The sequence below is a fragment of the Centropristis striata genome, chromosome 4 (assembly GCF_030273125.1).
Source record: "Centropristis striata isolate RG_2023a ecotype Rhode Island chromosome 4, C.striata_1.0, whole genome shotgun sequence".
Lineage (NCBI taxonomy): Eukaryota > Metazoa > Chordata > Actinopteri > Perciformes > Serranidae > Centropristis > Centropristis striata.
In genome coordinates, this window is record NC_081520.1 from 9,830,591 (window position 1) to 9,858,434 (window position 27,844).

A 27,844-nucleotide genomic window follows, 5' to 3' on the forward strand; every position below is an offset into this window, starting at 1 on the left:
ACAAATTCATAGATATGAGTACCCAACTTTAAAGCATGGGCTAAAGAAATATACTAGAAAGAGTTTTAACTATTTCTAACCCTTACCTTTGAATATCCATTGCTGGAACTCCTGTAAAAGTAATTTGTCCTATACTTTAAGGTAAAGGTGTAAAAAAAAGAAATGCCATGTGCTCTCCATAGCTGAATTTAATTCAAGGAAATAAAGTTAAATGTGGTTTGCTTAACAGGATGAACAACTCTTAGACAAGGAAATACTTCCAGTAGTGTGCTGCAGCTTTTTCACTTTTATCTCAGAATCTGCGGCTGCACAAAGAAATGTAGGACTTAGAGGTTGTATCATTTTACAGTAGTCCACTGTTTACAAAGAAAGAGTGTTGTCGCCTTCAAAGCCTAAATACAGTTGGTACAGTTACATGTGTCAACAACCAAATCACTGAATAAACATGCAGAAGAATACTTTATGTTGTAAACACAGCAGTAAAGGAAGTACTCAGATCCTGTACTTCAGTAAAAGTACATTGCTATTATCAGAAAAGTGCTTATGTATGAAATGTAAAAGTACTTGTTCTGCAGTAAAGTATTGTTTTTTTAAAATAAGGTTTTGTAGTTTTGTCCAGTGGGTCCTAACCTGTGGGACGGGCCCCTTCAAACGGTCACAAGACCAATCATTGATGCATGGTTAAACTTCTGTAAAAACAAGCCCAACTAATGCTATAACTTAAGGTGGAGATATGAAATAGTCATTCTGGACTGAAAGAAAAGTGCTGCTGCCCTGTAAAGCCAAATTTAACCCTATAAAACTTTAAACTAGAAATACTTTGCAAAACAGAGAAAACAACTTGCAGGTTGTGTCTCATTTCAATGTCAAGTTAAAATGTTGTTTTCCAAAGAATAAATACCTTTAAAATAAGTGCCCAGTTAAACAACTAGTTCACTAAATACACAGCAGTAAACAGTGGTGGAGTTATCAAAAGTAAAAATTCTGCAAGTTCAGTAAATGATTAGCAATGGCATTTTAAGATGTTTGACACTGATGCATTATTGTCTGCAACAGTTTTCTGTTGTAGCTGATCGAGGTTGAGTTAGTTTTAACTACTTTTAATACAGTTTAGTAGTTTTGTCTAGTGGTTCCCAACCGGAGGGTCGAGCCCCTGCAAAGTGTCACAAGATAAATCCTCAATGCACTGTAATATGATATACTCAAGTAATCGATTGGTCAGTTGACAGAAAAATAACTATTTTGATAATTGTTAAAAGTCATTTTTCATGTATAAATGGCAGAAAATGCTGTTTTCAGCCTCTCAAATATGAAGATTTACTACTTTTTTGTTAAATTAAAATATCTTTAGGTTCTAGACTGACAAAACATTTCAACTTTAAAGACATCACATGGACTTTGAGAACTGGAATGGACATGCAAATCTATTTTCTGACATTTCATGAACCAAACTATCAATGGATTAAATGAAAAGTAATCAGCAAATAAGATAAATACCTCAACATGTTTTCTTAAATACAGTTCTTGAGTTAATGTACTTTCCACCACTGTTTCTAAACAGATAGTAATGATCACTTATAATAACGTTGTGGGATTGTTCAAGTGTTGCAGATGTCTGATGGGCACTAATGCCTTCACTGTCTTTAATCATATAAAAGCTTAAATAAAGCTTGTTAAGTGGTCATGTAGGAATGTAGACTGTCTGTAGTGTAATATAACCGGACATTATTAAGATGTGGCAACATGATGTGACAATCCTAATTTGTGACCACATCCCTTGCCTCACAGTGACAGATCCAGCTGGTGGTTTCTCCCTGCTTGCTGAGCGTTTCCACAGCTGCCTGCTGAGAGGAGCAGGAGGAGGAGGAGGAGGAACCATGATTGATCTTAGCCACCTGACGGAGGAGGAGCAGGGGGTGATAATGTCGGTGCTGAGGAGGGACGCTGATCTGAAGAAGGCAGAGGAGGAGAGAATCAGGTTGAAATCAGCATCTGACATCTTTGAATACTTTTTTTTTTAAATTGGTAAAGTCTTCAACTGACGACAGCATCCATTATTTTACATGAGCAGAAATATTTTGGCAGACATTTAAACTAAAGTCACATTATTCAGATAATGTAATTGTGATGATTTAATAAGTCCATCGTCTGTTTTGTAAGAAGAGCCCTTTGTGGGACAGTTTGAATAATACTCGTCTGGCCATAATAGAATAACACAATAACAGCTTGGCTGGACACAGGCGAGATGCCTCAATGTGAGATGGGCAATTAGATTAGAGCCAAGATGAAGTCCACACATGGGAGAGGATCATGCTGCTCCGACGGACAAGAATAGAAACCCTTAAAGGCCTCAATGATGAGAGACACCTCACCTGTGAAGAGCGTGATGCCTCACACTGCCTCCTTTCAGCTTGAAATTAAAGAAAAATGCTACGTAATGCACCTTGAATTTACAAATCAGCTGGTAAGTCTTCTACTGAACCTTTGGGAGGGGTCAAACTTTCCTCTCAGTGTATATTCAAGGCTTGTTAAGACAAACAAAAGGGAAGTTTGTCTTCTGATCTCTCCCATGCGCAGGAACAAAAGGAGAAATGTCTTTTTTCCCACTAAAAAAGCAGCTATGCATGTAAACTAGCAAAAGAAACCCCTTTGAAGATGTGTTTCATTTCATTTAGTGGTCAGGAATGTCCTAAAACAATGTGCTTTTCATTGTGAGTTTAATAGAATTGGCCGGGCAACTTTTTTTTTATCAGCGGGAGGCTGAATGCTCGCTGTGTCTTTGCCGGTCTGGAGTAAAAGGATTAAGCCAACAGCCTGTAATAATGTGCTACCCTTTTTTCACATGACCGCTGTGCTTCTCCACCAAGAGGAAAGATGAGCTGGAGCGCTCATTTCTCTTTGATTCAATTTGAATTTGATGAGAATGTTTTCCGAATTCCTTCACTTTGGATAGATCATGTGCACAGAGGCTGGTTTTGCTGTGTGAAGTAGAAGAAAATACATGATGTTAGTAGCAGCGATAGTAGAAGTATTCAGATCCCTTACTAAAGTAAAAGTACTAATACCACATTGTGAAATTACTACACTACAAATAAAAGTCCTTCTTTCAAAACATACATAAGTAAAAGTACAAAAGTATCTGCATCAAAATTTACTTAAAGTATCAAAATAAAACTATTGTTATACAGAATGGACCCACTCAGATTGTTTTATATATTACAGATTTATTATTGTATTCCTATTTTTAATGCATTAATGTAAGCAGCATTTTACTTTTGTTCAAGTAGGGTTCATTTTAACTGCTTTTTAATACTTTCCTGTGGTTTAACCTATAAACATGCATATTTATTATAAATTGATCATATTTTTTCATGTTAAATCTCAACCCAAAAAGTAACTAAAGCTGTCAGCTAAATGTAGTGAAGTAAAAACTACAATATTTGTCCCTAAAATTAACTGAAAATGTGGAAATAGTCAAAACTGCACCAAAGTACATTACTTGAGTAAATGTACTTTGTTACATCCCACATTACTAGAATGATCAGAGTGTGGTCATAATTGAAACTTGAAACCACTTTTAAAATCAAAGTATTTGTAACAAATCTCTTGAAACCTTGAAAATAAATAAAACAGTTGTATTTTTGAATAAATAAAGCAAATGTATAAGTGCCAATGTACATACCACAGTATACTATGAATTCAGTATCTGACCAAATGTGATATATAGTCACAAACTTATCGAGTTGAATAACAGGCAGAAAAGTGCTTCTGCAGAATATTATGATGTCACAATGGACTTTACCTTTGACCTTTGGAAAATAAAATGTCTATTTTATTTTTTAAGGCAGTGATTTGTGAGGTCACAGTGACATTTGACCTCCAAAATCATTCATTCTTCAGTCAAAATGGACATTTGGGCCATGTTTGAAATAATACACTCTTCAGAGACATCTAGTTCATGAATGAACGGACAAACCAAAAAGTTAAATAAAATAAATAAATGATTGTTTTCTTAAACTGAGTTAATGAATTCACTCATGACTTTAAAAAAGCTGCAAAAACAGAGAACTGCGTAAATCAAACACTAATTCAATAAAATAAATCAAATCTAAAACAAGATGATATACAGTTGAGGTGCCAACTTCAAAACACCCGTTGTGGTTTGTCTTTTCTTTGTCGGGCCTCGGCTTTATGTTTCATCTCACATTCAGAGATTAATGCGGCTCAAACTGAATTAAAACGGTGTCAGATTCTCCATTCAGTGCAGCTTAAAGAAAGTGTTGTCTTGTGTTTGTTCATTCACAGCAGAGTGTCTTAAATATCCTGTGTGTTTAACGGACTTTGATTCAGGGAGAAATGCCACTCAGCTAGTATTAACACGCTGCATAAACAGACAGAAAAAAAGCATTTGTTCATGTCTTCTTTGGGTTTTCCCCTCCAGGAAACTGGAGAAAATTCTGGTCAGCGGCTCGCAGCCAGACACTGAACTAAAGTACCTGACTGGAGAATGGTTTTACGAGGCCAAGTCACGCAGACACATGGACAAGATCCACGGCTCGGAGATCATCCTGGCCTCCATGAAACCGAGGAAAGCTGGTTTAGGTGTGTTCAGTCTACACCGTCGACAAAGAGCTTGTTTTAAAGCACATTGAGCTCCATCTGTGACCCCAGCACCTTTATTTTTTTCACCTGCTATCCAGCAGCAGGTTTTATCTATTTCATGATCCCTCAGATGTCGGCAGGATGAAATGTTTCCCCGGGAGGAAACCAATGTTTGAATCCCACTGATTTTACAGGCCGCTGCTGATGCACAGTGGACTTAGTGTATGTTTCAAAAGAAGAAGATCACAGGAAAGTGACATTTTGTGAAGAATTTGGATCTAAATGTTAGTTTCAGTGTCCAGAGTGACTGTGGTGGCTGACTGTTATTTCTAACTCCACCACTACTTTAATTACTAACTTTGCAGTATCTTACAGTTTCTAATAATTTATTATTTTTTATTTTTAATGGACCAATTATTTGTATACAAACATTGTTTCCAAAAAACAGGACCAACAATAAGAACACTGTGATCGCGAAGAAAACTAGCTGGCAAAAAAGACTGCTTTCTCATCAGACTGTTTCTTTATTTTACTGTTAAAATGCTGTCTCGATATTATAACAACTTGTCACTCTGGGATAGGCAGGTATAAAAAATATGTATATGTAAATGTATAAACTAATTATGTAATGTAATGGACTTAATTCATACATTTTTCAGTTTTGGCAGCCCACCGGACAACATGAAAAACAGTCCCAAACAGATTACAACTCTTCCTGTGATCAAAGTTTTCTCGTGTATTTAAGCTGATTTCTGATTCCTTCTGCAACTGACGTGATCAAGCAGCCAGCCAATCAAAGCTTAGGATGGGGTAGCACTTGGAGTGGCCAATCACATTTTAGGAGGGCAACATTTTGAAAAAAAACACTGCTAGATAATAAGTGAAAAACAAATATCACGTTTTCGTTTTTGAATCGCCCGGTAACCTACGTAGTGCTAGGACAGAATTCAACCTAAACATCTGCCCGAAATCCCAAAATACAACATTTAAAACATGTAAAATGTGATATATTTTGATTCCACAGAGTTGTTATTCATAAACTCCTTTCTGCTGCAGATGGTTCTCTCCGAATGGAAAGATCCAAGACCCCCAGCAGTCGAGGCTCAGACACCGGCCCTCCACCAAAACCTGCCAGATGTTGGGATGCACTCCAGCCGCAGGAGATCAAGTACACAATTCTTTCTTAATCACAGATCTACCGTGTGTTACTTTTTAATTTTATAACATCTTGGAGAGAGACTTTATATTTGATGGCATCGCTCAAATTTGAGTTTTAAGCACTTCAGTTTTTGGATTCAGGAGAGAGTTCTTCGGTAACGCTTTATATTAAGGTCCTTGTAATAACCATTAATTAACAAGTAATAAGGCCCTTGTAAGTCCTTACAAGATGCTTATTAACATTACTGTGTGTTTATAAGCCTATATAAGTGTTAATAATGGCATTATAATACAGCTAATAGCAGGCTATAAGAGATGTATAATAAGAACATTAATAAAAGCCTCATGAGTATCTTATAATTCTTCATAATAGCATTACAAACACCCATAACCCACCCATTATGTCTTTGCCATGCCTTTATTAATCTTTTGTTTGCTTATTGATATTAAAATATACTTTATTGCTCATCTATTATAAGTTAACTATGCACTTATAATAGATGAGCAATAAAGATGCTTTTTGCAGCGAAAGGGATCTAAAGCGAGAACAATGCCTTATTACTTGTTAATTAATGGTTATTATGACCTTAATATAAAGCGTTACCAGTTCTTCATATTTACGAATATTTTTGGACTCTCCAAGCAGACCATAGTAATAAAATGCATGAATTCTGAAAATAGCAGTAGTTGCTCTTAAAAAAACAATGTGAAAAGCAGCAGCTCCTCTGTCATTCTCTCGGTGTGTACAGTATTTGTGTGTGTGTTCAGTCTTGTGACTCAGCCTGTGTAAACATAGGTGTTGCTGACTGGTAACACGTCTGTTTTATAGCTCAGCAGCAGCTACTGCTCACAACACTGCAGGATGTGGTCTGACATATTAAAGCATTGACAGATCGACAATCATTACATTTTTTTTACATTACATGTCATTTAGCAGACACTTTTGTCCAAAGCGACTTACAATCAAGCAGTGTTTAATTCAAAGCAGCCCAAAACATAATGAGAAGGAGCTATTTCTGTTTTTATGTGGTGGTCATTTCTGGAATGAAACTCCACCAAAAGAATCAGGATTACATTATGAGACTGTTTAAGTAACTTTGTGCCACAGCTGAGACACGTCTAACACATTTCTATTACAAGTTGGGTCAATATTTGATTTTGCAGAGCTTCTGAACTATGTGCAGAGGGCTACACATTACCTAAACACACAATACACTCAGGAATGTTATTGCCTCAACTCAACTTGCAGCCTGATAATGCTGCTGTAGATTTGCAGTGAAGCTTCTGTTTCATCACATGCATTTTATATGCAATCAACTATACTATATAACTTTCCTGTAATATTCAATATGAATCCTGCTATTCAGCTACAAAATACCAAATATTGTGAGTTTATGTGCAATTTTCATTCATATTTGTTTAGATTGTAGATTTGTATATTATTATTTTTGTACTACTTTTAAATTATAAGTTACCTTTTGCATAACTAAGTTATTGGCTATGTTTGCCTTATGCACATTAGTATTTTTTCATGACTTTTTTTGTATTTTGTATCATCCATAATGGCATTATTCATGCAGTTTTAACTTCTTAATCACCTTACATTTGCAGTACCCCTGTTAGCACATACTCTGTTGTAGTGACAGTTCTCTGTAGGATTATCATTTCACTACTTTGTTTTTATTTTTATGTTTCTATTCTTTATTTTATTTATTCTCACACTACTGTATGTAAAAATGGGACATTTCCCCCTTTTTTTCCTCTTTCTCTCTGCGCTGGCCATCAGGGAATCTTGTAAAATAACAGTAAAGAATACATATACTGTTATTATACATACATGTATTATATATAAAAGAAAAAACAACACGATATGTTCGGTCTATAGTTCTGAGTGTTATGTTCTTATTTAAGCTACTGGGTGCCTTAAATTCCCTCAGGATCTATTTAGTATCGCTCTATCACCCTCTTGTTGTCTTTACTTCTGTCTAGTTATGTTGTGTAGACTTCTTTCTTTGATATCAGCGTTATTTACGAGTCAGCAAGCCCCAGTCATGCACAAAAAAACTTGTTTTTCAGTGGGCACATAATGCTCAACTTGCACTTCATCTGATGCTTTGTATTGCTTGTTTTCTGTTAAATTAAACCTTCCTAACTGAATACTTGAAATGTTTTTTTCCACAGCGATGCAGAAAAAGAGAATCTGAATTCAGCGGTCCGCTCTCCAAGAACGGTACGCATATGTGCTACAAAACAGATCAGTGTCCCTCTTAATGTTTTTGTGTATCCTTGTTACAGTCACATTGCAGCTATTGTAATGTAAATTTTTTTTTTTCTTCAAGCCGAGACACAACCCTTTCAACCGCGCTTCCCTTATTGTTGTTGAGCCACCAGAAAATAATGATGATACGTCAGCCAGTCGGGACCAGGCGTCTGCTGAGACAGGTTTGAATTCTAATTTAAAACACATCTGTGATGCTTTGAAATAGAGACATGTGTGTAAAGTGACAGCATCACAGTATTTCATCTAAAAGCTAGACTTTCTTTCGTTGCTCCCCTCAGAGCCCATATTTCCACTGAAGAGCCACCCAGCGGAGGCCAGTCAGACCCCAGGGGGCTCCATCACATCAGAGAGCTCCTCTCTGGGTTTCAGGCCAGTGCCAAAGAAGAGGACCTTCCTCTCCAGACGAACCTCCAGACAGTCAGAAAGCAGCAGCCTGCTGTCGGACCCTCAGGGAGAGTCAGCGGAGGTAGTTCCTGCCCCGAGACAGAGCCTCCAGCGAGGGTCCAGTGAGAGCTCCAACCAGTCCAACCTGAAGGACCAAGACGAAAAGCCGAAAAGTGTTGCTTCTAATCAGCAATCTCCGCCTGCTCAGCCATCCAGAGCTCTAGATGAAAACTCCCAGCAGCCTCTCCGTGAAGTATCTCAGGTTTCGTCTAATTCCAGTCTGGAGAGAGAAAGACCCCCACCTTCCATAACAAGAGACAGGTAAGTGGACCAAGGTTATTATAGTTAACGAAAACCAACGAAATAACGAAAACTAGAATTGGAAAAATATTTTCGTTAACTGAAAAAAAAATAAAAATGAGAGTTTTTAAAAAACGATAACTAACTGAAACTGTATTTTGTGGTTACAAAACTAACTAAAATTAGAGTGAAAATATCCTTAGTTTTCATCTTTGTCAACTTTTTTCATACGTAAACCTTTTTGGTTGATATGAAATCTATTTCATCTATCTGGTTTTATGACTTAATAAACTTATTGGGGCTGAGATGGATAAGACAAAGGAAATAAAGGCAACAATTACTGTGACCTTTCTGAATCTCAAAACCCAACAAATACCCCATTACAAAAAAAACTAAAACTAACACGAAAACTAATAAAAACTAAACTAAAACTAAGCATTTTCCAAAAAATAAAAACTAATTAAAACTAGCAAACTCACTCTGAAAACTAATTAAAACTAACTGAATTTAAAAACAAAAAATGACAACGAAATTAAAACTAAAACTAATGAAAAATCCAACTATTATAACCTTGAAGTGGACACACTCACCCACAAATGTTAAGTAAACTCTGCTTCCACTGCAACTCACATCCTGCACACTTTCAGACCAGCCACAAACACCAGGAGTGATGTGTCCGCTGACAGAGAGATGCCACTGAAGAGCGATGAACGAGATGATCGGACACAGAGAGAACACGCGGCGATGAACGCCGTCGTCCTGCACCCCGGCAGCATTCAGAGTTCAGGCAGGGGAAACAACAGCAGCGTGGGAACAACAATGAGGCAGGGAGAGCTGAGTCTGCCGCAAAGCACTGTGGGTAAGTGCCATAAGAAAACAATTACTTTATTTACTGTAGTTAGACATATGTTTGAACTAGTCACCAAATGTCAAGTGAGGGGTGCTTTCTAATCTTTGGACTCTTAAAATGAAGCGTCAGATACAGCCACTCCGGCAGCGCAACATGAATTTAAATATATAAGTCTTTTCAGTTTACACCGAATATTTGTTATCACATAACTTATAAAACTTGTGTTCAAAGTCAAGCAAAACATAGACACAAACAAACACCAGAATATTTAGCTAAAAGATAATAAACGTCATTGCCAGTTAATTGATGCCGTCTGTCGACTAAAGTTATTAATTGTTAATTCATATATATATGCGTCAGATGATGATGTGCTATGTGCAAAGTATACGTAGCTATGCCATTCAGAAAGTTATACATTTGTTTATTGTGTTAACAGACTGACAGTCCGCTATCATCCGTTATTGTTATTTATAAATAACTGTTATTGTACTGTACTGTAAAATAAAATTAAAAAAATCACAGAACATATTTCCATGGTGAATTATGCTCCGCTGCTTTTATCAAACTGAGAGTTTCATTGATCCAGGCTGAATTTGGCTGCTACTTAGTTTCATAAAAGCAGCGGCGCATAATTCATCATGGAAATGTGTTCTGTGATTTTTTTATTTTTTTATTATACCGTACAGTGCAATAACAGTTATTTATATATAATATATTAACAATAACGGATAATAGCGGACTTTCGGTCCCTGTAAACACAATTAAGAAATGTAGAACTTTCTGAATGGCATAGCAGCGTATTAACTTTGCACATAGTACATCATCATCTGATGCATATATATGAATTAACAATTAATTTGGGCAAAAGAAAGACTCTGTCCTCTGGAGGATCCTGGACATTGGGACAGTCCTTCCGCGGATGTTGATGACGGAGTATCCTTCAAATTCAGCCGTTTGAGGATCCTTCCTTGACTTTGGGATACAGCTAATGTCTCACCTTCAGAGGCAGTTAGAGCATCTCCTCTTAGAATCAGTGATCATTCCGAATGTTTTCTCGTGTCTGCTAGTGTGTTAGTTGTTTGCCCTGGGTCGTTCCCAGCTCTTTGTGTTATTTAAATGCTGCCTTGACAGCCATTTTTGTGTTTTTGTTTATAAGGGCTATTTTATGCCTCCTGATTTCGTTTCTTTAAGCCCTTTACATACTCCACAAGAACAGAGAAATTTGTTATTGTTCTCAAAAAAAGTTATTTATGACCAGGACATTTCATACTTCTCGAGAAACTCCACTGCAAAACTCCTGGGAAGTTGTCATAGGGCCCCCCCACTGCATTCATTCAAATTCAAATTTCTGACCAATCAAACCATAGTTCTTGGACACCACACAAGAACAAACTTCTGCCCAGATGATGTGTCAAGGGAAATTTGTTCGCTCTCCCAGGCGATTCTGTTCTTGCTGCCCTGGGAGAGAGAACAAATGTCTCTGTACTTGTGGAGTCTGTATTAGCCTGAAGTCAGCTGCTCGGCAGCAGTGGTTTTGTTTCTCCTTTTCCAAGCCTTTTTATTTAAAGGAGCTTGTCATTCCCTTTCCTTTTTGCCTCATTTAGATTTTTCCCCCTATCCCATCTAACCACTGTGTCCCCATTCATCCCCATTCAGAGGGACTTTTTCTTCTGAGGTTGTTTTATTTTAAAGATTTGGAGGGATGCAGAGGGAAGAGGTTTCCCAAGAAAAGGCAAAAATAGAAATAAAAATAGAAAAGCCAGAAAAATAATTTAATAAAGATAATTTAGTTTAGAGCAGATAATCCTTTGTAAGTCCCACAGAGGGGAAATTTACAGTGTTGCTCCAGCAAATAGTAACAAGAAACAGTAAAACCAAAAAAGAAGAAAAACAGTAAAAGACAGTAGTCACTTTTGACTATTTAAGTATTGAATTCTCTTTTTATATCTTTTTTTCTCAGATGCAGATCCTCCGGTATCTTATGATCTCAACTACATTGATAAGTCTGATCACCAAACACAGAGGAAAACAAATCAGAAAAACGCGTTTCAGTTATCGACTCAGACCAGCAGTCCCACCGGTGATGAGGAGGACTCCATCGCGAAGGTGCTGGACTGGTTCAGCCGCAGCACGGACAGCCTTGATTGGCTGAAGACAGAGGACGGTCCAAAGGCCACAAAGACCTCTGACAAACGTGAAGAAATCAGCAAAGTACGAAGCGAAGATTCATTACGAAAAGATGCTGGGGATATTCAAATCGATCGGACGAATGAAACTCTTGAAATGAGGAGAAATCACTTACAAAGACAGGCCAATGAGGCTAAAGAGTTAAGAGCGACAGACAGAGAAACACAAGAGGAGGTGAAGGAGGATAACAGAGACAGAATGCCGCCACAGGGAGTTAAAGATAATAACGATGAAAGCCAGCAAGCCCCGATCTCTCATCTGAAGTCATTCTGGGAGAAAAGTAACACGGGACCTAAAATACTTATCAGCAAATCAATCACGCCCGGTGACAAAGGACAAAAACCTGGTCACCTCTCAGCGGAGAAAGACGAGGAGAAAGTGAATAAATCTCACAAAGCGCCTGATATTCCCTCTGTGCCTGGAATATACAACGGGAAGGGGATTTATGATAAGTCTGCCTCAAATCATGGGGATGAAAGAGAACAACAGAGAGACATTGGAGGCAGTGTTCACTTAAATTATAACCAGGAGGACTCAACATATAACTCTGATTATTTAAAGGTAGCGGCCAGTCCACAGGTAGCAGACAGAAGAGGGTCAGACACTGAGATTTTAAGCGTTACCAGACTTAATCAACAGCCAAGGACGCCCATCCAGTCCAGTCCAGTACCAGAGAGTATTTCCAGAGAAACCTCACTGCTAGATGATGAAATGACTATTCCTGCATCTCAGCTAGATACAGATCCAGACTATGAGAAGCTCTATTTGTCCAGGAACAGCCCATATATGGACTACAAGCAGAGCGATGTGCAAGTAACACCTAAAACACAGATGCGTAGAGGTTCAAGTGAAGATGTAAAGAGAACAGACAGTGAAGATAAAAGTGGGCAATCAAGCAGAATCAGCAGTCCTCACCCAAACAGACCGAGTTTACCGCATCAAGACAGTACTGCAGAGAAGATAAAGCAGCTGAAATCTTTCTGGGAGCAGGAGTGGAGCAAGCCCAAACCTAAAGCTCTCGGTGATGGTAAAGTCGCCCGTGGTGCAAATCAATCAAAACTCAATAAAAGATACACAAAGTCCGAGTACGATCTGACGTCAGTTGGGAATGATTCAGGCAGCGATGCCGAAGATAGAAATCATCACAATTTTACAGTTCTTCCTTTGAATCAGAGAATAGATAAGTCGTCCCCGAGCCTGGGCGCAAGCCGAGCACAGTTTAACACTCTGCGTGAGTTCTGGGGCGAGGCCGCGTCAGATAACAAGGGCTCCTTTGGCTTCGACAAACCCAAAAGCCCCAAAAGAAAAGAGCCAGTAAGTACCCAGCTTTCCTCTCAGGACCCAGAGGTTTACAGTGTGTCAGAGAAAACAAGATCATCCGTCATGAAATCATCTCCACCTCCTCAGAATCGATCAAAGTCGCCACATGATAGACAAACGGGGTCACGAGCAGCTAATGATGGCAAAAACAACCTGTCTAATTATACTGAGTCTAAAAGGAGCTCAAAAGACTCTAATAGAGAAGAGAAATCCACAAAATCCCAGATTAGTTCAGGAAAAGAGATTCGTTCTCCAACAAGAAGAAAAGACAGCTTTAGCAATTCGAGCAGCCGTGGGAATACTATGCGCCGGGCCACTAGCATGTTCGCTCTGAGCGTTCCTGATGAAAAAGAGCTTAAAATGGATGTTAGCCCCGTCCATTCCCAGAGCAGAAAGCAGAGGCAGAACGCGGGCGCATCGCCGAGGAGATCACCAGAGGAAACGCCACGTGCACGGGCATGTGTTCCCAGAGACTTCCGCCATTACCTCGGCATGACGGACAAGACCAGCGTCCACACGTCCCTCGCCCCGGCTGTGAAGGACGAGGGCTCGGAGGGGTACGACTTTGATATGGGCGGGCCGGTGAGGGCCAGCACTCCGGTGAGCTCGGAGGAACGCTACAGCAGGAAGGGCAGCAAGATGAGCCAGCGCCCCCTGTGGGCAAACTACAGCAGCTCAGACGCAGGGCAGGAGTCGTCTGTGAGCAGCACGTCAGAAACCTGGTCCAACTCCAGGACCAGTTCAAACCGTGAGCACCAGCTTAACTTCTTTTGGTCGTTCTTACAGTGTAATATGAATGCCAAAAGCGTATTTATACTGTTTCTCCGGCTGCCTTAACCAGATAATATTTGAGCGTATGCTATTCTTGAAACTGCAATTTCCTTCTTAACAAGTTACAGTCTTGTCTTTATGCCTGAAAGAAAGTCAGGAAAAACTACTTAGATGAAAGTTCCTTCTCAAACTTGGAAACAATTAGTTAAAAGTTGGTATTTAGTATTTTTGATAAAACTATGATAATTTAATTTAGATATATATTTTACAGTGATGTTTTACAATATAAATAGATTTTTCAGTCCAAGACTACCTCCCACAATACCACAAAACAACAGAGGTGCTTATTTAAATAAAAGAAAATTCCTTAAAATCAATACAATCTCACACAATTGTCAGAAATGTAATTATTATATTATTTCTAGAGATAAAAAAATATATATATTTTGAGATTTTTCTAATGAATACATTTTTTTGCAATCAGTAATCTGTATTTATCTTAGAACTAAGAAATAATATCCTGAGTATTTTAGCAGAGAATGATAATTTATTAACATTCATTTATATTAAGTAACTAAACTGAAGTAACTTAACTAAACTTCACACTTATGAAATCTCACATATACGTACGTAATTCCTACAGTGTATTGAAAATAAAGACATCTATTTTGAAGTAGTTCAGCTCCTGCTGTCTGTTTGCAGAGTCACTGAGGATATTTATCACTCTGGGTTTGTATCCAGTATCCTTGACATCATGTCCGCGTCAGGTTATCTGTGTTGGCAGAAGTAAATCTCTGTAAACAGTGAACTGTAGCCACGGTCAGCTGCCCATGTTTGATTTGTGGGCTGGGCGATACGTTGCTCTTACTTCACTGACAGCACACTGATAAAAAGCTGTTTCACCAGGTTACAACTTAAGCAGCTTCATATCGGCTTTCTTTACAGTAGTTTTAATAGCTTTCAAGCAGGGCTGTAACTGTATCCCTCAAACAAGAACGTATAATTTAATTTGACTGCACATTGAATGCACTGTTGTTTGGTGGTTACGCCCAGCATTTTATGTAAGCAAATGTCAGTGGAAAAGAATTATTAATAAATGTATACCAGAGGAATCAAATCATGTTCAGTTTAATAACAACATACGATACTATATATTAGAAAAGTACCATTTAATATCTGCATAATTTTTCGGTTCCTACTTGCTGCTTGGAAATCTATAATCATAAACTTATTTCACACAGCTTATCACAAATATTTAGATTGTCATTTGTGTGTATTGATTATAAGTAGAGCTGCAATGATTACTTGTTTAATCCAATGGTCAATCAAATTAAAATACATTTGCAATTATACGTTATTTTTCTTTAAAAAAAAAAAAATCTCAGTTTGCCGATGAGATGCTGCAGCCCTAATTATAAGTATAGACACACAAGTTAATTTACTTATAATGATAAGTCTAATAAAATAATCTCTACACTCATATCTCAGTATTACAAGTTACTTGAGTCATAACTCACTGTTAACCATCATGTTAAATATTTGCATGAACCAATTTGAGCTATAAACTTGTAAGTTTATATTTTCTCTCCAATAGGTGAGAATGATGTTGACGGCCAAAACCTTGTAAGGAAAGCATTGAGGCGAGCAGAAGCACGGCCTAAAAGTCTGGCTAAAAGTATGGAGGACATCACAGCATCTGTATCACCACGTAAGCATGTCCTCAACTCCCAAGTCAGATTGTCTGACTGCACAGATCATTCTGGGTGACTGAAATATATTTTGATTGTTTCTCACAGGACAAGAAAGAAGGCAGGATCCAACTGCAGACATTAGACGCATTAGTGATGGTAAAAAAATACCTGATTATTTTCATTATAGCTATGTTTGCAAGCAAATTAGCCAAGATTTTGCATCTTCTGCTTCTTTAGTTTCATCCATCCCGTCACCCTCCTCGTCCTTATATTCGGATATGGACCACCTGAAGAAGATGAGCAAATCGGTTCCTTCATTCTTACAGAAGGAGGTAAAACAGCCATTGCTTCTTTTAGTCCAGTAGGTCAAAGCGTGCTCTGCATCCCTGTGCACAGAGAGCCTGATGTCTGTGTTTCAGGATGTTGGCAGAGACACTGACTCCACCTGCGAGGACAGTGACCACCCAGGAAGTCTAATGACGGGCAGCTCTTTGAATAACCTCACCGGCTCCTCTGGCATGGCGTCTTTGTCTTCTGTATGTTCACACACAGCAGCATGCATCACTAACGCATGAGCATCCAGACAACAGACTGTATAACAGAAGTGGATGTAGCCTCCAGGTCTGAAAAGTGAAGCCAATCTAAAAAGTGACTGCATTCTTTCTAAAGGCCAGCAGGGGGCGACTCCTGGCTGCAAAAAGAAGTCTAAATGTATAGAAGTCTATGAAGAATGACCCTAATTCCCAATTGAACATTGTCATAATGAGTTTCTGGTCTCTGCTGGTTTCAAGCCTTCAACAATACAGCATCATGTTAATTTTTTAAATTATGGTCACAAAATAGTAAAATAGTGAGCTGCGACTTTGCATGACGTAGTCAGAAGCCAGTTGTTCAAATACTCGTTTAAATATGGTCTCTACTGACTTTAAACAAGTATGATGGCAATGCCCAAAATGCCAGACTGGAGGCTTAAAAACAGTGACCTCACGGTGGCTACATCCACTTCTTTTACATAGTCAAGAATTCAGACATTGCTCTCTTAAACTGTTCTGCTTGTTGGCTTTTAGGCTTAAATTGTGAATGTCGGGGGGTTAACATTAACCCACATGCTGGGTACCACTGGTACCACTGTTTCAGCCAATAGGATGCATGATATGCCCCTCTCATTTTATAAGACTAGACAATGGGTGTTCCATTCCCATTATACTCATGGTAGGGAGTACCATTAAAAAGTACTCTAGCATTGCACTCCATTAACACTTTCAGCCTCACAATAGATACTTTCGTATTAAAGGAAAAATCAGTGCAGCAGAATTTAAGATATTGTCTTTATTTTTTATTCTATGCATTTTTCTTCCTTCGTCAAAACCTGGCAATTGCTATACATTACCCATAATGCAACACACTCCTTGACAGATGTTAGCAATGATTACAGATATGATTCGTGCTATAAAATGTTTACCTTCTTGCTTGTGTGTGCTCCTAGCTGAGTGGCAGTGTGATGACCATGTACAGCGGGGACTTTGGGAATGTGGAGGTTCAGGGAAACATCCAATTCTCCATCAACTACGTCCAGAGGCTCAGAGAGTTTCACATCTTTGTGGTTGAGTGCCAAGACCTGGCCGCAGTCGACCCAAAGAGGGGCCGCTCAGATCCGTGAGTCACAGGCTTTCATCATATCTCTGTGCATATGTGGTTTTGCTTTGCTTAGTGAGACTGTTTATTGTCTGAAGTTTACATGTTTATGTTGATTTTGATTCTGAGGTATTGTAAAAGAAACTTAAAAAAGAGGCATAATCTCAGTTTAAAAGTATCCAGGTTGGTGGTTGTGGGGGCTCGTCAGGTTTTCGTGTTCATATTGTGTCTTGTAAGTCGTAGATGCTGATGCTTACAATGGAACAAGCTTTGCATTTTGCCGCCATTTTTGTAGCCTACTCTTGGATATGTGTTTAGGATTTGGCACCTGGTCGCTGCCTTTTTATAGAGCACAGCCTTCACACTCATGCTTCACACTCAGCATGCTGGGGCTGGGGGCTACAGGCCCAGTGTCCTAAGGCTGATGTCCCAAACACAGCAAAATGAAAAGAGAAGAGAAAACACAGGCAGAGGGCAGGATCTGCAGATACAGACACCACCACACGCTTCTAGTGGGTTTTAGTGATGATTCAGAGGGATAATTTGACACTGTTTTGAGGACAATCCTATTCATTCTGCTTATTTTTCCCCTCTAAGGTATGTCAAAAGCTACCTGTTTCCCGACAAAGCTAATCTTGGAAAGAGGAAAACATCTGTGAAAAAGAAGACACTAAATCCAACTTTCAATGAGATCCTCAGAGTAAGAATCCACATATATGATGCCAGTACTAAACAAGCACAGGCACTTTCCCACACTGCAATGTGTAATACTTGGCATGCATGATAATCACCAAACAAAAGCAGTTTGCTCTTCCCTTTCCCTACAGTATCGTGTTCGCATGGAGTACCTCCGAACCCAGACACTCATTCTTTCCGTTTGGCACAACGATACCTTTGGCAGAAACAGTTTCTTGGGCGAGGTAGACGTGGACCTCTCTAAGTGGGACTTTGACCACACCCAGATGAACTACTTAGCTTTGAAAGCAAGGGTAAGAAAAACAGGCTGGCTTTATCCGCAGCAGTTGTTTTCTCATCAAATAACAGTGGTTTATCTTAGAATGAGATCAGCCTTCCCGGAATCTATTTAAGCTGGTTATATCACATGCACTGTAGATATTAAAAAAGCTGTGCACAAATAAATTTGGTAAATGCGTGAAGAATTTTGAATCTAATGTTTATATGATTTATACTCTGTGAAATGTTTCAGACTGTATCCACTCTAGCGCCATCACATGGTCGAGGAGAGATGAGAATAGCCATACGTTTCCTGCCTGAGATCGTCCACAGTAAAGGTCTGCACTCAGTTTCGTTCTGTTATTTAGAATAAAGGCCTTGTTGTTTTATTTTAAAATGTAGTTATCTGCAAGGTTCTTTAAATATTTTGTCATTTCTTTTTCAAAGGATTAGCAAAGGATGAGCCCAACACTGGAGAAATTCACATTTGGGTGAAGGAATGCAAGAACCTGCCTCTAATCAGAGCCACCATCGACCCATACGTGAAGTGGTATGCACAAAATAATCCATCTGAAGTTAAAGAAATAGTCTGGCATTTTAGGAAATACTTTTATTTGCTTTCTTGCCAAGAGTTAGATTTGAAGATCGATCCCACTCAAGTCTATCCAGTTTCAGTTTAGATTAGCTTATCTTAGCATAAAGAATGGAGGTAACACTTTACAATAACCAACTAAGTGATGTTTATAGATGGTTTATAGACCAATTATTAACCATGTACAACGTGCTATACATATTTAATCTTTAAATGTTTTAAACCAATTTCTTTAAGGTATGTTAATCATTTCAAAATTATTACCATACTTGATATGGTGTTAAAAATGTTAAAATGAGTGCAACTAAAACTATTGATAAACTATTAATTATAATTCAATTGTTTGTTAATGGTAAAGTAACTATACATTTACATTAATATATCATTTATTTGTCATTTATAAATGATGTAGTTAGTTAAACATTAATAAATTATGTATTTACCGTTCTAAATGGCCTATATACGGTTTATAAATGATGATTAAACATTAATAAACTATCTGTTAACGATTTATAAATGAGGGTTATTGTAAAGTGTTACCAGAATGGAAATGGGTTAAAACAGCTGGCCTGGCTCTGTCCTACCAGCACTAAAGCAATTAATTACCATGTTATATCTTGTCTGTTTGGTATGTACAATAACAGTAGTCTAAAAACAACATTTTGTGGTTTTGAAGGGGGATGTGCACTGGACTATTTCCTTCCTGGTGTCTCCCCTTTAAAACATTTTTGTACAGTTAAGTGACATTCTAGTTGGTGAGCTTTAGAGGTGCTGGTAGGTGGATTTTATTGCCTTCAGATGAAGCCAGGCGAACTGGTTCACTGTTGTCAGTCTTTATGCTAAGCTAACCCTTCCCTGGCTGAAACTTTAAAGCTTCATATTAAACTCAAAGACATGAGAGTGGTATTGATCTTTCCATCTAACTCTCAGCAAGAAAGCTCTATTCCCAAATCCCTTCAAGGATATCAATTGAAGTTTTCTACTGTATCAGTTCATTGCTGTGTCCTTTCACTCCTTATTTTTAAAGCTTTGTGCTGCCGGACACGAGCAGGAAGAGTCGCCAGAAGACACGTGTGCTGCGGAGGACAGCGGACCCAGCGTTTAACCACACGATGGTGTATGACGGCATCAGACAGGCAGATCTATCAGAAGCCTGCGTGGAGCTCACAGTCTGGGACCGAGACAGGCTGGCCAGCAACCTGCTGGGAGGCCTGAGGCTTGGAGTTGGAACAGGTGCTGTCCATCTCACATAACAAATCTGACTCGTGCTAACATAGTGATCATCAGCTGCAGCATAACATTGTTTTATACCATATATAAACTGTAAATTGCACCTCTGGAGAAAAAGCGGTGCTGTGATATGAGACACTATTGAAGCAGCCAAATCACATGGTTGTAGTATGAAGTACACTACTGGTCAAAAGTTTTAGAACACACCAACTTTTCCAGAATTTAATTGAAAATTATGCAGTTTAATGTCTCAGTGTACTCTGAAATGAATGCACATTTGCAACATTTAAAATTCTTTATTGAGCATGATAGTGTTTTGAAAGTAAAAAAAAAAGATTCAAATTCACATTTTATGTTGGACTAAAGGACTAAAAAAAGACACAAAATGAAAAAAAAAAAAGACACAAAATGACTTACAAAGACATGAAAAGGATTCAAAAATGGACAAAATAGCCCAAGACTCCATAGAGTTAAGTTGTTAACCCATTTCTTGTTCCCTGAAAAAGGCCTACTTGTATAATTCTGAAATGTATATTATTTTTCAGTTTTGGTTAAGCTTATCTTTTTTATTTACCTCTGGCAGTTCACCACTTACCTTTGTACCTACCTCCCTAGCTGTTCATTTGACTTGAACTAATTGAATTTCAATAAAAAACTGGAAAAATTGGGGTGTTCTAAAATTTTTGACCGGTAGTGTATGTGATTACATACAAAACAAGATATTCACAAGATAAATCTGAGGGGTTGTGATATGAGCAAAGAAGAAGTTCTGATACAATAATATAGATGCACTTTTCAGGCTTTTTATTATTTGTGAAATATTAATTTATTAGACCACTTTGGAACCTCGAACACTTACTTTACTAAAACCTACTGAGAAGTGCTTTTAATGCTTGTATTTGTCTCAATGTTTCGCTGCAGGCAGAAGTTACGGAGCACCAGTGGACTGGATGGACTCAACTCCCTATGAGGCGGCCCTGTGGGAGCGCATGATAGCCACCCCGAGTGAATGGGTGGAGGACCTGCTCCCTTTAAGAGTGCTCAACTCTGCTAAAACTGGTTTCAAATAAGTCAATGTGTGAAATCACAATGAACTAACATTAACACTCTTATTTTTGTAGTACTTCCCTTTTATGAGACACATTATAGACACATTTTGTCAGGAAGAGATTTCGAAAGTCTGAAGAAAAATAAAGACAGTCAGTGAAAAAAAATGGAAACAACTATGTGACTGTATTTTTATCTCCACAGGTGCTAAAGGAAATGATAAAGGGGAATATATATTAGAGAACCAAATGGTGGAGACAAACACTGCTGGAGAGTGTGTTGTGTATACATCCAGACACTGGAGCGACTGTGAGCTTTTGTTTGGGAAGAAAGGAAGAAATTTAAGACACCTGCTGATCTTTTTTCCTTTTTAAAGGCATTCAAACAATTGTCACAGGACAATAGGTAGAAAAGAGGTGTGTTGCACATTGAGAACAACTAATAAAATGGTGGATCTTAGTCATACTATATGTGGTGTTTAAAGATATAAATCTAGATCCCAGTACATCTATTCAAATTCGCACATGCACATGCTGGTGTGGATATTATTTAAACCCAACCAAAATATGTTCTGCTGGACTTTTACATGTTTTTATTTGGGGGTTATTGTATCATTATTGATGTATGGTTTCTTTATTACATTTTTTCAGTCTTGTTGCTCAGTGACAATTGTTTAAACTTATTTTTTTTTTAAAGCAAAAGCCAACACAAAGATCAGCAGTTGTCTTAAATTTCTTCTTTTCTTCCCAAACAAAGCTCATGATTCAGATTCACCATTTCATTAATTGTACTCAATGTGCAACACACCTGTTTACTTCCTAAATATCTCACAATATCTCATATATATATATATCATGCCAAATTACGGGGATAATCTCAGTTAGCATTTTGTAAGGCTAATATTAACCAACATGTGGTAACAACAAAAAATGTAAATATACACTTGAGTGGCTGTTTCTTGTGAAAACCTCACTTCTCAGACTCTTATTTTGACAGTATTGTTATGAAGCTAATTTAACAGCATATTTGCCATATGATGTACTGTTGCACTTAATCTTATTATAAATTAGTGGGATTAAAAAATAAATGCAACAATGTTCACAAGTCTATCTTTTTTTTTTATTATCATTTAGCATAATTATGATAAATGTCAGAGGTTAAGTTGTGGATTGTTGGAATAACATGTCGGTTTTGACTGGAAAGTTGCTGCTGATACTGATCAGCCTACACAATATCTCAACATCTAATTGGATTGATTGGCACAACATTTCTGACAACTCAATATTGTTAAACTAGTTTATTATTATTCTCATGACACCATATGAATGCAGCACAAAAGCCCTATTTTGCAATGTCAACCAATAAGTTAATTTGTGTTTCTATCCCATGACCTAACCCTAACCTGCTCCAAAATTGAATGGGTGCTTCCTTGGCTCATGCTACACCCTTGAACCTAGTGTCATTGAAATCAGGTCAGTAGTTTTTCTGTAATCCTGCTGACAAACAGACAAACTGCAGTGAAAATGTAACCTCCTTGGCAGAGGTAATTAGTAGCAATACTTATTATACAACCACATATATGGCTCTGGGAACACATTTTACTTATACAGAATAACTTGCAAAGGATGACATTATTCATAAAGTACTTTATTGTGACATGCTTATAATAAAAAAAACAGATTATTTGTCCTATCTATATAAATCATATCTATGTATCCACAGCTACACTGTCAGCAGTGACTACCATGAGTAATCAGTTTCTGTTTCTTTGACTAAATTTCACCTCTATTGTACAGGGTTGGCAGTGGAAGTATCAGAGACATATCTCAAAACCTACAAAAAAACTAACATGGATAGTTACCACTGGTAGTTAAGGGAAAGAATATGTTTTTACTATTTCTTTAAGATAGTGGACATTATAGATCTTAAAAAGTGTCTCAGAGAAAGGGACATTTCTGTGTGTGTGTGTGTGTGTGTGTGTGTCAGGGTCTGTGATTGGTTTTCAGATGGAGAAAAAAAAAGATGAGATGACACTGCAGATCACTACAGCCAGTACAGGACCGCTGTAGCACCTCAGGGATGAAGAATCTGTGTGACAAAGTAAAACAAGAAGCATCTTTCATCATTTCATGGTATCATGCTGCATGTGTCTACTTAATTAAATGCTGCATATTTACATTTGAACTGTTGCCTCTGAAAGCTGTCCATTCAAGAAAACATTGTAAAACTAGTCTACCAGCTTCATTGTCTCATACAAACACAAGAGAAAACGTCACATCGACTGCAGACTTACCATCAAACAATGCATCATAATGTTCGTAATGATATTCTGAAAAATTAAACCAAAAATGACAGTCAAAAGTTTGCAAAACAAAGTTATGAATTACAGCCTGATTAAGAAGAGATACCAGAAATAATGTGGAGTATGGCAAAACTGGGGAACTTTGAGGTTTATATTTTTTTATAAGTATCTTTTTTTTTTTAATACATGAAGGAAGATGTAGGATGACATAATGCAAGCAAATGTACATATTTAAATATTGTTCACTTTTGTTTAAAAAATAAAACAATGTAAGACATATATAACATGGTGAGAGTAGTTTGAGTGGAGAAATAACTATAGTTGTTTTTTTTTTATCAGACTTTGATGTTAAATCCTTAAAGTGGTCATGGAAAGTTTAAGAAGCTACAGTTTCATGCTAACTAAGCAAAGTTAATGTGTTGATAAAGACCATGTGATATGGTTCAAAGCTCCACAACAAACAAATAAGTGGACTTTGACTGGAGATTGTTTTGTTAACTGCTGTTTCTGAGGATAAGAATAAACTCCCAAGCTCATTATTCAACCACATGGATTTTTGATTTAATGTTTTATATTTTACTCAGGAACTGGAGAAAAATGTTGGGATGTATTCCTATAATGAAAAACTAGAAAACTAGATATAAGCCTGTGCTTTTCAATAAAGCTCAATGCCAATTTTAGACAAATATTCCCTAACTACTTTGCATCAATGTCTTCTTCAATTGCCTTTTTAAATTGAAATTATTTGTTTATTTCCTCAATATGTTAACTGCACTCAACACTTCTGTGCATGCTTCCACTGATGTATCCTAAATCTTAATTTCTTTAATTTGATTGAAAAACTGTATATCAAGTATATCATTTTAAATTATTTACTCAATTTTTTGTATGAGTAAAAAAGTTGTACCAATTTAGTGGAGAGGGTGTTGCAGCTAAGGTTAACTGTAGCTATCTTCACGTTTTTGTGTGCATTTTAAGGTAATTGTTTGTTTCACGCTTTTGCTTACTTTCATATCCGTCTTCTATTTCAGTCAGATCGAATGAGGGAATATTTATTCCGATTGATGGCAGCCCAAGTGTCACAGCACTGCTCAATTTTCTCACGCGGATGGGGGGCGAGGTGACTGTAGCTGCGTCTGACACGTACTGGGCCTCTCTCTTCCATAAGCTGGAGAAATATCCACAGTCCTGTTGGAAACAAAAGAAAGTCTCTTAAAGACTCAGGGAAAATGGATCAGATTTAATCTTTTTTTTTGTAAATCAAGTTTATAATTCATCAAAGTTGTTGGTAACGCTTTATATTGAGGTCCTTGTAATAACCATTAATTAACAAGTAATAAGGCCCTTGTAAGTCCTTACAAGATGCTTATTAACATTATTGTGTGTTTATAAGCTTATATAAGTGTTAATAATGGCATTACAAACACCCATGACCCACCCATTATGTCTTTGCCATGCTTTTATTAATCTTATTTTGTTTGCTTATTGATATTAAAATATACTTTATTGCTCATCTATTATAAGTTAACTATAAGTTAACTATGCTTTTTGCAACTACTGGATCTAAAGCGAGAACAATGCCTTATTACTTGTTAATTAATGGTTATTTAGGACCTTATTATAAAGCGTTACCAAGTTATTGCTTTATGTGTGATGTCATAAAACGTCAAAAACTGTTTTGGAAAAACAGCTCAAAATCAGGGAAATTAAATTTGAATGAAATGTTTAGTGATGAAGCGTAAGGTAAAGTGACTCACAGGCTTTAGTCTGCTGCACGAAGACACCTCACAGAGCCTGGTGACGCAGTGCAGGTAGAAAGTGGAGACTTCCTGATGTTTAAGATTCTCAAATATGAAGGCATTGAAGCAGAAGTACGCATGCTGAGACTCCCCATTGAGCTCCACCTTGCTCCATGCACTATGTTCACACCTGAGGTGAAAAACAGACCGTGTCTGTACATGGGGATGCACAAAGAGCTAGCTTGGAGTGGGAGTGCTAAAGACTAAAAGACTTACCCTTCAAAAAGGTAATGATGGTTGTAGCTCTCAGGATCTGGACTAGTTGATGCATAGCAGCTGTCCAGCAGCACGTTGAACCTGCAAGTACATACTATAAGTGTTGTTTCTTATTAATGTAAGTTGAGAAAAACTGCAGTACTGTTGGCACATAGTTCAAACATCTGGCAAATACACTTTTAATGATATAAGAAGATTCATACCAATTTCTAAAATGTCGGATTAATACGCAGCCACAGGTAGCAGCCAGTTAACATAGCTTAGCAGAAAGGCTGGGAAACAAGTGGAACAGCTGGATCGGTCCGAAGGCTGAAGAAATCCACCCATCAACATGTATAAAGCTCACAAATTAAAAAGTTATATCTTGTCTGTTTCAATCTGTGCATAGTCGTGAGTTTTTATTGGGGTCCCAAGCTAGATTAAAAATGATTATGGCCAAGAAATAGTTTGGACTCCCCAGCACAAATTTTACTTTTCATTAGTGGTCTGAATTTGAAAATCTTTTCTTTTTTTCCCGCTGTATGATATGTCAGGGACTTTGCTATCTATTTTGGCAATACAGTAAACAAGCATATTTACCAAAATGTCAGACTATTCCTGTCATTACCTGTTTGTTAGATTGGTAGCTTTAACGGCAACATAAATCTTGGTGCTTGGGTTGAGTCCCTTTTTTGAGATAATCAGCATCTCTTTTCGCCATTTATCCTGTTACAGGAAAAAAGACAAACAAAATCAAGTTATAAAATGTAAAACATAATATCTTCTATCCAATTATAAAAGCTAGAGTGGGTCTTACTCTGTAGAGCATCATACTCAGTGTGGTGACAAGGCTACCGTTGTTTCTTATGGCAACACTCGGACCTGCTCTGTATTAAATAAAAGAAACTCGGATGAATCAAATGTAGCTCATTCCTGCTGATTTACCATGCAGTGTATGTGTTACTAATGAAATACTCACACGGCCAATTCAGTTTTCTGTGGAAGATACTGCATCGGGTAGAGGCAGGAATAGCTGTACAGGATCGGCTTGTTTGAACTCCAAGGGGGTTTTACAGAGTTAATAAAGCCAGATATGTTGACATACTGGACATTTGAGAAGTCTGCAAAGTATCCACTCCCAACTTGAATGATTTCCTATTTAAAAAAACAACAACATATATTTAACTGAAATCAGAAGCAAACTTTTACCACATGGCACTAAAGCATGAGGTCTTCCACTAAAATCTGATGGACAAAGGGTCCCCATTCATGTACAAAGTTGTTAATGCTATTGTGAAGAATACCTTACCGTAAATAAATGATTGCAGGATGAAACAGAAGATTCATGCAAGGGGAATCTGAACCTCAAGACCGGTGGGTCCACAGTCCAGTCAGGAGTCCCTAAACACTCGGGCGTGTTCATCTGATTATTGGGGACCATCAGAGATTCATTGTAAAGAGCATTGTACACAGGGCAAAGGAAGATGCTCACTTCCATATACTCAGTGCCGCATTCCACAGATATGTCAGTGTTTTCTGGGAGGGATGAAGAAAAAATTAGGATGCATATGGAAGTATGAAAATAACAGTAATTGAAGAACATATGAAGGAAAATGCCACAAACCTGGAGCTCTGTTTGTATCGCTAGTCATGCATTCATCTGGTATCTGGGCCTCTGTCCTCAGAATGAGGACAAGCTGGCACACAAGGATGACCAGCCTCATTGTTCTGAGTGTGGACCTGTGAGAAAACAGCACAACAATGGAAACCAAGGCACTCACCATCTTTTTAAAGAGCATTCTGAATGAAAATGTCTTACAAAGCCTGCGCAAGTTACAGTTACAGGAGAGTTAAGTCACTTGTGGCTGTGCTATTACAGAAACAAACAAAAGGCAAATGTCTGGATGCATACTTTTATTCAAAAAAGAAATGATTACATGACGCAACTATTATTACTGAAATCAGTTCCATCTAGCTAAATCTTTTCACATATTCCCTGCACTGCATATGACACATAATCAAATTACACTATACACATATCATTAAATATGATTCAAAATCAAATTGCAAATGCCAGTTAAATGTAACATTGGCTCCCAAGAAATTAAGAAACAGTACTGGTTCTGTTCATATTTCTTTCCATTGTTATAAACGTGAATTTAAGTATTTTTGGTTCAGAAGTATTATTTGTTATTTACATGGAAAACAATGTTAAAGTTATTCAAGGGACTCACCTGTAGGCTTCCTTTTTGTGTCTGTCTGTCTGTTTCCAGATTTCCCCATTTATAGACTACCAGCAGCCAAATAACAAAAAGCTGTAAGAGGAAACTTGTCTGACAAAAGAGTAACATTATCTGGGTCTCAGCATCAAAGCATAGAGAACTTTCTTATAAGCGATGTCCCTTTCATAAGATGAATGCTGGAAAACACCCACTGACATTTTATATGTGCCACCATGAATTAACTATTTGAGTATTGGGTGTAACATGCACAGTAGATTTGCAATTTGTGAAAAAAAACTGTGATATTAATTAATTGAAATGCAT

General features: G+C 37.6%; 3 protein-coding genes across 3 annotated transcripts; 2 read left to right on the forward strand and 1 right to left on the reverse strand.

The window, feature by feature from the left end:
- Positions 1 to 1,733: 1,733 nt before the first annotated feature.
- On the forward strand, positions 1,734 to 13,919 carry LOC131969951 (uncharacterized). Its single transcript, XM_059331183.1, has 8 exons — positions 1,734 to 1,978; positions 4,442 to 4,602; positions 5,659 to 5,770; positions 7,942 to 7,990; positions 8,100 to 8,202; positions 8,320 to 8,746; positions 9,373 to 9,584; positions 11,536 to 13,919. The coding sequence occupies exons 1-8, from the start codon at positions 1,734 to 1,736 to the stop codon at positions 13,917 to 13,919; spliced, it is 3,693 nt and encodes a 1,230-aa protein (XP_059187166.1).
- LOC131970781 (synaptotagmin-like protein 2) lies at positions 13,727 to 22,074 on the forward strand. Its single transcript, XM_059332225.1, has 12 exons — positions 13,727 to 13,830; positions 15,448 to 15,561; positions 15,650 to 15,700; positions 15,782 to 15,876; positions 15,964 to 16,080; positions 17,031 to 17,200; positions 17,777 to 17,879; positions 18,007 to 18,168; positions 18,387 to 18,471; positions 18,581 to 18,683; positions 19,753 to 19,958; positions 20,877 to 22,074. Exons 2-12 carry the CDS (start codon positions 15,531 to 15,533, stop codon positions 21,023 to 21,025), a joined length of 1,272 nt encoding a protein of 423 aa, XP_059188208.1. The 5' UTR covers positions 13,727 to 13,830; positions 15,448 to 15,530; the 3' UTR covers positions 21,026 to 22,074.
- Positions 21,115 to 27,025, reverse strand: LOC131969952 (zona pellucida-like domain-containing protein 1). The gene is made up of 9 exons (XM_059331184.1): positions 26,923 to 27,025; positions 26,608 to 26,834; positions 26,278 to 26,453; positions 26,116 to 26,185; positions 25,927 to 26,024; positions 25,320 to 25,400; positions 25,062 to 25,233; positions 24,409 to 24,492; positions 21,115 to 21,135 (listed from the first exon to the last, which is right to left on the reverse strand). Exons 1-9 carry the CDS (start codon positions 27,020 to 27,022, stop codon positions 21,115 to 21,117), a joined length of 1,029 nt encoding a protein of 342 aa, XP_059187167.1. The 5' UTR covers positions 27,023 to 27,025.
- Between the last annotated feature and the right edge of the window lie 819 nt (positions 27,026 to 27,844).

What these genes read in the sequence shown, in the direction of transcription:
- LOC131969951 (XM_059331183.1), top strand. Translation starts at nt 1,734, where the DNA reads ATGTGGCAACATGATGTGACAATCCTAATTTGTGACCACATCCCTTGC. An exon ending in GCAGAGGAGGAGAGAATCAG is followed by an intron (nt 1,979 to 4,441) that starts GTTGAAATCAGC and finishes TTTCCCCTCCAG; the next exon opens with GAAACTGGAGAAAATTCTGG. An exon ending in CTCCAGCCGCAGGAGATCAA is followed by an intron (nt 5,771 to 7,941) that starts GTACACAATTCT and finishes TTTTTTCCACAG; the next exon opens with CGATGCAGAAAAAGAGAATC.
- LOC131970781 (XM_059332225.1), top strand. Translation starts at nt 15,531, where the DNA reads ATGGAGGACATCACAGCATCTGTATCACCAC. An exon ending in GCATGGCGTCTTTGTCTTCT is followed by an intron (nt 16,081 to 17,030) that starts GTATGTTCACAC and finishes GTGTGCTCCTAG; the next exon opens with CTGAGTGGCAGTGTGATGAC. An exon ending in GAGGCTTGGAGTTGGAACAG is followed by an intron (nt 19,959 to 20,876) that starts GTGCTGTCCATC and finishes GTTTCGCTGCAG; the next exon opens with GCAGAAGTTACGGAGCACCA.
- LOC131969952 (XM_059331184.1), bottom strand. Translation starts at nt 27,022, where the DNA reads ATGAGGCTGGTCATCCTTGTGTGCCAGCTTGTCCTCATTCTGAGGACA. An exon ending in CCTGCAATCATTTATTTACG is followed by an intron (nt 26,454 to 26,607) that starts GTAAGGTATTCT and finishes TTTTTTAAATAG; the next exon opens with GAAATCATTCAAGTTGGGAG. An exon ending in TCACCTCGCCCCCCATCCGC is followed by an intron (nt 21,136 to 24,408) that starts GTGAGAAAATTG and finishes ATTTTTCTTCAG; the next exon opens with ACTTTCGAAATCTCTTCCTG.